General features: G+C 37.4%; 1 protein-coding gene across 1 annotated transcript in view; it reads left to right on the top strand.

The window, feature by feature from the left end:
- The window catches only part of DTWD2 (DTW domain containing 2), a 107009-nt gene extending 103652 nt beyond the window's left edge, over positions 1-3357 (top strand). Inside the window, exon 6 of the mRNA XM_038171087.2 lies at positions 3104-3357. Within this exon, the coding sequence (XP_038027015.1) occupies positions 3104-3220 (117 nt within the window). The 3' untranslated portion in view covers positions 3221-3357. The remainder of the gene's footprint in view (positions 1-3103) is intronic.
- Positions 3358-12280: the final 8923 nt, after the last annotated feature.

Consider the following 12280-nt stretch of genomic DNA (forward strand, 5'->3'; position numbering starts at 1 on the left):
AGGAGAAGGCTATTTCCTGCTGTTATCTATGCAATATTTACGTTTGCAATTTTTGAAGACATTAGCTGTTGTGTTAGATAAAAATATTGTGACAAAAGAGGTGTAGGATTAATGCTATTTGCAAGTTTCTGTATCATGTTAATTTCTGCTTCAGAATGATTGTATATAAAAAAATTGCTCTTTTCCATCTCTAAACACTTTCAGTGTTTCAGTTCTGTTTGTGATAATTCGCATAGCTTAATATATTTTAGCATTTTTTTTTGTATTAGCCATATTGTGTCCTTATTTTAATTTCATCTTACTGTTCAACACAGCAAGCTTTGTATTACAGCAAATCATTCTTATTCCCTTGATGTTTCTTTCCTTCAGATATTTGCATCTTCCATGCTTTATTTTCCCCTTTATTTACCCTGGCTAAGCTGATACACATGGTAGTCTTTTAAGAGTTTTTCCCAAAATTCTTCCTCTAGTCTGTTATGCTGTTATTTCTGTTAGTCTGAAGCTTTTCAGTAAGTTGTCTAGATATATACCCAGTAGACTTGCTGTTAACATTTTGCTAACAAATGACTGCTCCTTCTCTGCCCCCTAATGAGATGCAGGACCCAAACATATATATATATTTTCACTTCCCTGCTATGTATCCTATTAAACTGTCCCAATTAATAATCAGCTCCATTTCAGTATCAGGATTTTGAATTGTTTTGCATGAGCTGGTTCTAGTTTGACGTTTTTCAGGTTGATTTGCAATGTGTTTTTTTGTTCTTATTCCAGAGCTTCCATGTTTTCCAAACAGTAAATTTATGCGTTCCTAACCTCTACTGATGTGGTATCAATCAGGAATAAAATTGACACATTTGCTTCCTGCTAAAGACTGTGGATGAGAACGCTAAATAAATGTGCTTCTTATGCTCTCATTTGATCACAGAGTACAAAAGCGGAGAGGGAGTAGATACTTCAAGGTCTGATTTCAAAGTAGTCTTGAATATATGGAAAGATGGTGGCTGCATTAATGGGCAATCAGCAGTTTCACTTCGGCAGAAGTTGATGAAAGTGTTTTTAATGGCAGTGACCTACCTGATCCTCCCTCCAGCTTTGCCTACTTCAAAATGATCTTCAGAAACCAGTGCTAACCCATATGGAATGCTGAGAAGTGCTGAAACTCATTCTGTGCATCGTGATGACTAATTGAAAGAAACAGCTTGATGAATTTTCTAGTCCAGTAAGTCTGGCTTTTGCAGAGAAACTGCATTTCTGAATCGTGGCAAGCAGAGACCAAAAAGTTATTGCCTCCAGCAGTAGGTCTTTGATCTGGCTCTGACTGATGCTGTGTAGCTGTGAATTCCTCAAGGTGATGCAGCATCACTTCTGAACCATATTACTTACAGATCTGGATGATGAAGCATAAAAATAACCTGTATACATATTTAACCCTGCAGCTGTGTTACACTGCACTTCCTTGAGCTCAAGGTCATGTTTACTCCTTTCATTGCTTTCTTGAGAAGAGCAGGGCTGTTTATGTATTTGAGAGCCTTAATAGTGGTATCTGTTCTTCAGTGTGACCAAGAATCACTACTGCTTACTAGGAAAATGTATATGAAAGAAAATAAACTAATTGATGCCCTTTGGCAACTGCAGTAAAATACTATCCTCTTCCATCAAATTTGCACATTACAAGGGTGCTAAAAGAAAGCAAGCATCCCACAATTCACTGCAAGCTGAGAAGAGGATAAGACCAGCTAGGAAGTGTTGTAAATTTATTGTACAGCTAGTGGGAAGAAGGAAAATCCTCAAAAAATTTGGTTCATAACAGAGTTACATAGAAATTATATGTAATTATATGTAATATTAATTATATGTAATATTATATTAAATAATTTATATAATAATATAAATAAATATATATAAAATAAATTTCAATATAAAATTTGAAAATAAATAAATAAATATATAAAAAATAATTTAATATATGTACATTCTTGGATGTTATTTTCCTAAACGAGCCAGTTGACATCTGTTTCTCTGCCTTAGTAACATTACAGTAATGATGAGCAGATGAGGAGTGAAAGGAAGTGAAGGCAAGGGCAGCCCCCAAATGAAAAAGCTTTCTGTTCCACCAAGTCTTTTTTGCCCAGATAGGGAAAGCTTTTCTCCTTTAAACAATGCTCATCTTAGTGACAAGTGAATGACTGAAACACAAAGTGAAGTGGAGAGCAAGGGGTAATTGGGTTAATTCAATTTGACCTATATTTCCAAGATTTGATCAAAGACTGACTAAATAATTTGATGGAAGTTGTTTGGTTGTTTTGTTTTGTTTTTAAAAAGATTAATTACAGGTTGTAGGAAAATCGTCACAACATTCTAAACTTGACAAATATTGTGTGAGATCTGGATACAACACTGATACTGACCAAGAATAATTTCAAATTCCTCAGGAAATTAGTAGCTTATGTACAAACCTATGCAGTGGATGACAGAGGCTATGTGAGTCTAACTAATGTCTTAGCGAATTACTTTGAAATTACTGGTGAGCAGAATTGCCTTTATTAGATCATGGTGAAAAGGTGAGAGTGGCTGGGAAAAGGAATCATCTGGATGCCAGGGAAGGCAGCCAGGGAGTTCTGGAGAGACTGGCATCAAGACTGGGAGGAGGGAGCAGTCCGACTGGGAGGAAATTCAGGTATCATTCAGGTGTGAATGATACTTAGTGTGAGAAACCTTGGCAGATGAAATCTTGGCATGCATAAGTGACCACACTCTTCTTTAAACTGACTTGTTCAAAGGAGAGAAACAGAGCTCTACAAGGAGAGAAATTGCTATCCTGCATTATGACAAAGAAAGTAAGTGGGAAATTGTGTTAGCAGATTCATGGAGACCAGTCTGAGATTTAGTGGTAAAAGGGCAGAAACTGGCTGATTTGTAGAACCTGATAATTAGACAGCTAGTTCACATTAAAGAGGAATCACATAACAGTGAAACCTCCTGAGCCTGCTTTTCTCATTTTGCTGTTCTGTGTATGTTGATTTCCCTATCACTTCTCATTTTCTAATTATATTAAGAATTCCAGGAGAGAATGTTAATATTTTCATAATTTTTATGCTTCTAGGCCAGAGATCCCCAGCCTGCTTTACATGGAGATAATCACATATGCAGCACACTGGATGAGTCAATGCCATACTTCGGAAAAGAAAAAGTATACTGTAAAAGTACAGGGAGATTATAAGAGGTAAATTTCAAATGTACAAGCAGTTTTTGCTGTAGTGCTGTGTGTGTGTGTTTTGCTTGACTGAAAGTAAATGTGATGCACAATGTGATGTACCATGGTGTAGTGCTGCTGTTTTATAAACCCAGGTATTGTCTACTGCTGTTCTTCTCTGTCCTTCTCACCCATGAACAGAGGTTTTAATAAGGCATCCGGCCATGGCCTCCACACTTCTGGGAGTGTAATACTTGTTTCATAGTGCCAGAACACCCCCAAGGTGCTGAAGATCTCTACTATGGAGGTAAAGCCAACAGGGACCGTTGAACATCACTGGGATCAAGTGCATCTGTGATGAGAGAAACTGGATGTTCTTGGTGGTTGAGGTTATGGGGGTAATTGTGCCTGTTTCTTTCCACTTTCCACAGGGTTGTTTTTAACTAAGCACGACTCCTGGTTTATGTCAAATACCCACTTATGACCCCAGGCCTTGTCCAACAAGGTCAAATGGGGTTAACTGTTGATGAAAACGGAAATACATTGCCACGTTCTCACAGTTTCAGTTGACTTACAGCACAAGAGCGCCCTGAGATAGAAACACACACACATACATGTCTTGGTTCTCTGAATACAGTCCTGCAATTATTAGATTTAGCCTGAGTTACCAGCATGAAACACTGGTATTTGCTAACAACATTTTCTTTGTAGTTCCACTTGAACATTGCAACATATAGGTAGATGGAAGAACTTTAAAAACTCCTGCTTACAGAGGACTAAAAGTCTCTTTTCTACCTACTTGAGGATGCTAGCCCATTCGAACAAGATGCAGAATTTCAAAGACAGTTGCTCCTGTGCTGTAAGGCAGTGGTCAACCACAGACACTCACTTCAATCTTATTAATGCTCATACATTATACATGATTAAGCTATTTTAGCTTGCTTTGTATCTGATGTCATGATGGTAATCAAATACTGAATCTCACATGAATTATATATATATATATATATATATATATATATATATGTATATATATATATATATATATTTTTTTTTTTTTTTTTTACCCTCACCACAAACCTATATTTGGACTTTGTTACTTAAAGACCAGGCACAGTCACCAGCCCTCAAGGTTTTCTCATTTAATCTTCTTTTTTTGTTCTGGTGAAGGCTAGACTTGACAGGACTTGGCAGATCTGTGCAGACCAGATATCCCATCGATCAGTATTGCCATTTTGTTGGGTAGATGGGACCAAATAGGTTAGGCTGGGGGGCAGGATGAGGTACTTTCCCCATCCTCCCCTGGACAAGTCACATCCATGTTGCATATAGGTTCCAGTCTTTTCTGGTCTCTTACATGCAGACTTAGGACCGAGGCTGAAAATATAGCGTTGCTTATCACTTTTGGGTATTGGTGAAATATACAGTTAGTAAAGCACCTGTTTGGATTAGGATAAGAAAACACTTAAAGGAAAAATTATTTTGTCAATACTTAAAAGATTTGGGAAGGCAGATGGGAAACTAGGCTGGTGCAGTGCAGGAGGGCTGAATATCCAGCAGGTGGCACCTGAAGTATTGCATTGCAGTGAAAGCAGACACGAACCTAGAAGTACCTAGGCTTCTGCCTCTGTTCAAAGAAGGCTGAACTTTGTTAACACGTTGTTGAAAAGAAAAGTCATAATGGATGAGTGTTTTTATCCCACCATCTCAAACACCCATTCCAACCTTTGAGTTAATGCTGGGTTTTACTGTGCTTTTAATTCTCAGAATTAATTCTAAGCTTGGAAAATTTTACTTATTTTCCATTTCATGCCTGTACCTTTCCTTTTTTGATTGACTTGAAAATCACTAGATAAATTCTGGGCTTTGTGAGGGTGCACTTGTGATTTCTTTGGTACACTTTGTTTTGTGTTCTTTCCAGGGGCTAATGTCAAAATTTTTTCTACTTTGAATGTCATAGGCAAATGGAATATTTTTCGTTATGGCAGTGATTTTGATATTACCAGTTGGGTCTAAGTGGAGTCAACAGAGCTTCCATCTGACTAATAATCTAGTCTATACGTAAATAAATAGACCTGAAGTGACTGTTTAGTCTGCAAAATAACATGAATAAGGAGAAAGCAGAACTTCACCAGAAGGCCCTGTTACCTGACTGAGCAGAAGCTTTCTAGTAGAGGGCATTGTCGACTGCCCCCTTAATGTTACGGAGAAGAAGGCTGTTTCAGCTACTTGTATTTTATGGTTAGAAAATTACAAGCTACTGTTGGCTTGAATTCTTCTTTATGAAAAGAAATTACATAGACAGCCTGAATCATACGTATTTAAAACATTTTCACCCTTAATGAACTGGAACAGCTAGCTGGAGATTTGTAGCTTTTCAGTAAGTGTTTGGAGCAGCCAAGCCTTCAACTGTACAACCTCAAAAATGGCAGGTGTTGACTTTTCTCCCTCAGGCAGCAAGTGAAATATTAGCTATTAAATTCAAACTGACAAAAAATACCAGGTTCTACTGTTTTAAGAAGAATCTGTAATTCTGCACCAGTCTTAAAGATAAGAGAAGAGGACTTCTGTCCTGTAAGACCCTAAGCACCTGAAGCTTTAAGTGTTGCCCTGAAAGAGATGGCTAAGGATGTGTTTAAATGCTTTCCAGGTAGGAGCATGATCTCTTCCAAGAATACCTGCATAACGAGGACAAATGCTGCCTGGCTGTACATGATTATACCTCCATTGGAATGGCTGCAACAACAGCAGTGTAAACTTGAAGAGCTGTAGTGCTCAATCAGATATTTCTTGATAGCAAAGTCTTGATGGTGACAACAGTATTGTTTTAGTTCTTGAAAGGAAGAGAAGGATAAGTAGAAAATACATTATTCACTCTATACCCAGTTTCCCAGTTAATTATGAGCAAACTATTCTTGACCTCAATTATTTGCAATTGCTGTCAGAGAAACCTGTACAAATTAACTGTGAATGATCTACGGTACAGAACAGATGGTTCAACAGACAAACTTTTGTTAAAGTTTCAAAGCTCTGTATAAATTAATTTTAAAGACCAGTATTTACATATGGTTTCTGTTTGTCTTTCAAATCCTGGATTTCAGTTAGACTAACATATTTAGGTCATACTTTGGCAGTGTAAATGGGCTTTAAGTAGGACTCCAGAGGCCAGCTCAGGAGAGACAGCACAGATGCAAGTCATATATGCTTCCTAGGCTCTAGGTAAGTAGCTAGATGCTTTGGATGGCAGCTGGCAGGTAGATGCCAGAAGTACGTGGAGTATACTCCTAGGTGCTGTGTGAACTCAAAGCCTACACTACAAGGGTGAATTTGCTGGGAAGCTGAGGGACTCCGCCCTCTGTCCTTGTTAACACTGCCCAGGAGTGGACACATTTGTCTCCGTGTTATGGAGACAGAAAAAATGTATAAACCTCCAGCCCTGGCTTAAACCTTTCTTTAGACTAAAAGAAAGCTCTGGCTGTTTTCCTGGAAATGAAGGAGCTCTGGGGGGAAAAAAAAAAGAAAAAAAAGAAAAAAAAAGAAAAAAAAAGAAATACCTGTTCCCTCACTGAATGTTTTTTCACCCTGGTTTCTCTTGCACACTTAAAAATTCCCATTTTCTTCCCAGAATATTTTTTAAAGTATTTTCCTAGCTGGCAAATATTAGTAGCAGAATAAATGTTTTTGTATGAAAAGTCTGTTGAAGATGTACACAAGACAGCAACGGTGTAACATTTCAGGAAATTCATGAAACTTACATTCATTACATGTAAATCTATCTTTGAACTGTCCTCCTCATCACTAAGCCCATCCTGTGTTTTCATCCATTCCCCTGGCTAAAGGCAAAACAAACGAAAAAGCCATCTCCAAAGCCACTCTCCCCCTAGCTGCTGAGGCTTTCCTGACGTCCAGGAATGTTCAGTGCAGATCTGTCAGCTATGCTTTGCACAGAAGCAGATTTCTTTCCTGTCAAGGCCTTTAGACTGGTTAACAGACGAACTGGGACTGATCTTCACATATTCTGTGGTCTGTTCTTTTCTGGTGTCGGCCCGAAAGCACTGGAAGTTCAGGTCCCAAAGAGATTGATACAAGTCTCTTTTGGTGCTGTCACAGCACCAGCGGCCAGGAATTGACTGTCCACAGATACAAACAGGTATGACAGGAAATACTGTAGCCAGATTCTCAGATTTTATGTCATTTGCATTTGAAAGTTTATAACAGCAGCAAGTATTCCTGACAAACTTTCCTGCCATCCTAAAGCAGCTGTTTATCAGGAGCTTTCTTTCTGCTCAGCCACTGGTTATCTTTTTAAATGATCTGTGCCACCGAGTGGAAAAATGGCAACGAAAAAGATTAATAAAAAAGCTTAGTTTCCTGGGTTGCTAAATGTTGAAATTTAGTTTACTTTATTGATGAGCCAAACCTAATTTTATCTTTTAAAATTTCCTACAAAACATTACCCATTTCCCTATGAGTTCTGCCAAAACAAATATTCCCACTATGTTATCTTGTGAGGTAAGCTGATGTTCCATATACTTTGTTTCTAGTTACACTTTTATTATAAAAAGACAGTCTGTATCCAGGATGAGTTTCCAATATTCATGCCTTGCTGCAGAAAACAACAAATGCTCTGAGAACATTTTTTGCACTGATTTCTGGTATTAACCCTTACACCAAATGTAGCAACTGGTACGTCTCAGTAGAAGACTTCACAAAGGAAGGTACTGAGAATATTAGCTAGACTAATACTTATGCTAGCTCTATGTCAGCAAGCAATTTTGCCTTTCTGCAAAGAAGAACTGTAAGAGTGTTAAGATTAGTGAGTAAATTTTCCCCACATGACTTATTACTTGTGGCCTTTCATAGTAACCCTTTAGCAACTATTACATGGCATGACCTTTTCAGCATATTTATCAGTCTCAGCCTTGTGGATGATGCAGTCAGAAACGTAACTTGCCGGGGAGAATGACTAATTCCAGAAGACTGCTCCAAAATCAGTTTTTGGCAGGGGTGCTTTGAAAATCTAGTGTCCTGGTATGTGCAGCTGAAGCTCTGATATCCAAGTGTAGTGTGGAATTCTAATTCCACAGCAAGAAAAAAAAAAAAAAAAAAAAAAAAAAAAGCAAAGTCTTGCTCCTGAATCAAAAGATCAAAAGTACTGCAGTAGTAATGAGGAAACTTGTCTCATTGAATAACAACATAAATTTGCTGTTTCAAATGCTAAAATAGGTACTTATGGTACAATATGTTGTTCTCCAATGAAATAGCTTTTGATTTTGTGAAAAGTTCTTTCTGCCTTTTTTTGGTATGTTTGGTATTTTTTGGTATGTTTAAGTATGATCATTCTGTGTCTCCTTTTGTAGAGATTTATATTTCAAAGGCAGAACATTTGATGTTTGAGCAATATATTATATGTGAGGGATATGCTGACTTATTAATTTGGTTTCTTGGTTCTCCACTGTGGCATTTCTTGCATGTGTCTATGAAGTTTCAAATATTGGCTGTGGCCAGAGTATATCTTCTTTCTATTGAAACCAATGACAAAACTGCTGTTAATTTCAAAGATGCACTCTCAAGACCTGAACGATCTAATGTACTAATTCAGCTCTTCTACTCTTTACTCTTGAAAGATCACATACAGTGTCTCATTTGCAAAATACCAACAATAAAAATCTGTCTTCCTGCATTAATCCACATACAAAGAAATTAATAATATATCTATGTTGGCCCATATGTTTCTTTCCTGGCACTGTTTGGCAGGAAACTGTTTGGCACTCTCCCTCCCAAAGCTCTTATATCTCCCGTTGGCAGGTACGCATAAACAAAGAAAGTAAAATTGTATCCTATAAAGCCAGATGGGGCTGAGACAGGGGAACGGTGCAGTCCACTGTTTATGATACTGGAAGAAGGAAAGACATGATGCTTAAATAGCTCAATATAACCTGTAATTTCTGCATGGTGTCAGTGACTTAAGTGTTGCTATTTGAACATATTTTAAGCAGTTATTTCTGATGTATTATAAAGTTGGTTGCTTAGTCTACATTTTTTTTCCCTCATCTTCTGTTTTATGGCTACCCTGCAGGACTTGTTTTTCCACTGTGACTCAGTTACTGACATTAACACCTGTTTTAGAGCCTGGAGCTTTTCCAGAGCAGGAATTTATTTTATAGTGGGTGCTACATCACACGGCTGTGAAATCTCAGATGTGAAGAGTGGAGAAATTCTCATCGTGTGCTTTCCTAAAGCTTTAATTTTGCAATTTGTATATGTAAATAATACTCCTTTTTGCTTGCTGGCTTTATATCTCTGAACTTGTCTCAGAGGTCTGTTAAAGCTCTTGCTGAATGTCGAGATAGTGCCTCTGCTCAGGCCTGTCCCTGCTTCCTGCTGGGGCTTGCTGCTTTGGGAAATAAGGCACTCTAAGATATGAAATGGGGTTCGGTTAGGCACATTTTGATTACAGAATCCAATAATACTTTCAATTTTCTCCTATCTGTAGCATCTGCTCATTGCTGACTCTGATGTGATTTGTGCTCACAGAAAGGAATTCCCAATTATTGAGTCCTTTCTACATCATGCTCTCTATGTAAATGATTTTAATAATGAGCAAGCTTACATGTTATTTTTGGTCTATTTATTCTGTCAAGAATGTGAAAAGGAGCAGACTTCCAATGTGTTTGTATTTTGCTGTCCAAAATACCCAAGACTCCCCAGTCCAGGCTTACATGAGGAGATCAAGTAGAAAGAAAACATGAAGACCTGACAAATTTCTGGCTTCATGAGGTGAGGCCCATAGAGAGGGAGTTGTGTGTTAGTGAAAATGCATGAAATGATCAAGTACAGCATAGGATATGTTTAAAGAATGACCTCTTGTAAACTTCTATAGACAATTCCTCTAGTTGTCTAGAATGGCTCCCTAAGGTATCGTTGAAAAGTCTCGCCAGAAGTAACAGGTTTGAGCAGCAGACATCTTATTCAAAACACTTTGCAGCTCATAAACAGAGCTACCTTCATAAGAGGCAAATCACTTCCATGGATCCCTGCTGTAGCTTGTGACGTTTTTTAGATCGTGGTAGTGCTGTGACACCTGATAGCCTATGGTTGCTAAGCCAAGCACACAGAACAGTTTATCCTACAGCAATCATTTTTGCTTTTAGCATCACATGAAGAGGCAGTGATAGGCACACATCTGAAGGTTACGAGTCTACTTCAAGCTCGAATCCACAAATTGCAACCTTCTGAAAGCCTGTGCTTTATTTTATCTTACAACAGAGTTATTTCCTGTCCCTTTTCCCCAAGTTTCATTATGCTGCAATGATTTCTTTCATTATGCTGCAGTGCTGTTAAGTGCTGACTTGGAATGGAGTCTGAGTCATCACCATGGTCCAGCAAAGAGAAGTGGGGAAGCTAGGAAGGACCAGAGGAAAAATTAGAGGAGGTTGGAGGTACTACAGTACCTCCTTCAGAAGTACTACAGAGATGAGTTTGGGAAAGACTGCATACTGAGCTACAAGAGAGGAAAACATGTAACGCAAGTCTATCTTAAAACTTCCAACATGATGGTAAGACCAGATTCAAACACCGCTATTAAACAAACAAAATCCCATACTCCTATTTTTAATGTATTTTATTTTTTACTTGCCAGCATGCTTCCTATTATTATTATTATTATTATTATTATTATTATTATTATTATTATTATTATTATTATTTAGTTCTGTTCAGAACTATGTGAAAGTATCCTAAAGAACTGAGGTTTGAGATATTAATCCTGGAAATATTGATGCATAGTTAAAGCTTTAAGCATTAAGGAAGTCCACAAAGGTAAGCAGGTTTGTATAAAAGTCACCAGGATGAAGAATGTTAGAATACAGTGTCCTACTCTTTAGACCATTTTACAAAGGAAAAAAAAAGAGAGAGAGAGAGAAATGAATCTCTAGGTTAAATTTCAGAATTTATGTTGAATTTATGTGTTTTCAAACAATGCGTGGCAGGTTTTTTTGTTTCTTTGTTAGTTTTACTTATATTCCGTAAAGTTTCAATTCCTGTACAATAAAGAACATCATTTTTTAAGGAATGTGAAAAGTAACATTATACTTGCCCAGTAACCAGAAAAATTATAGTCCATGTTATACGGGAACACATTTCTGAGAGCAGCTGTCAGAGTGGTCAGATGTAGATTTGCAGCTAGCAACTATCATCAAATGAGAAAGAGGAAGGAAAATGTATATAAATGATTGTAATATATTCAGTTGAAAATAAATGGCATAATTGTGGAGAGAGTTCCAGATGAAAGATCTCATGCTTCCTCTAGTATACATACCCCGAAGTTTTAAAAAAAAGTATGCACCTAGGACTTCTGTAGAGGTCGATGAAGCTGAAACTTAAGTGGAAGAAACTGAAGCTTAAGTGGAAGTAATCGTATTAGTCAGTCATAACCTAATATGTCTAGAATCTGTATGTCCACTGGAAATAATAACATTTACTAAAATATTGTCTTTTTCTGGCGTTAAACAATTTAATATTAAGAAACATATGTTATAGTCTATGCTGTTGAAGACAGTATGAATTGTACAAAAAAGAAGAAATACCAGCTGTCTCAGATAGTTGGTAATATTGCTGCTGGATGCTTTTTTTGGGCAAAGAAGATTACATCCCCACATTCCCATCTTTTCATTAAAAACATGGAGAATTCACAGCATAAGGACTTCAGTGATGTTATGCATGTATTTTAAGGAGAGTAAGAAAATGAATAACTTTTTGTGTTGATTTTGCAGTGTGTTCCAGTGGAGCTCTACTCTGTCTTCAGGAAAGGCAAATAGAGAAATAGAGGTCAATTTAATTGAGCAGTTGAGTGACTTTCTAGTTGAAAAAGGTTTTTTTTTTTTTTCCTTTCCCCAGCATCAGTCTCTATTATTAACTAAGATGACATCCAATCCAAACTGTTTCCTGCTACCTGGGAATTTTTATTATGTAGTAGGAGTGCTGATACCTCTACTATGTACCCCTTGCTGCTTGCGAGTAATATCTGTACTTGTCAGCGGGGACAGATCTGTAGCACAAAATTCTGAATTTCATGTCTCACCATTG

This window comes from Anas platyrhynchos, chromosome Z, assembly GCF_047663525.1.
Source record: "Anas platyrhynchos isolate ZD024472 breed Pekin duck chromosome Z, IASCAAS_PekinDuck_T2T, whole genome shotgun sequence".
NCBI lineage: Eukaryota > Metazoa > Chordata > Aves > Anseriformes > Anatidae > Anas > Anas platyrhynchos.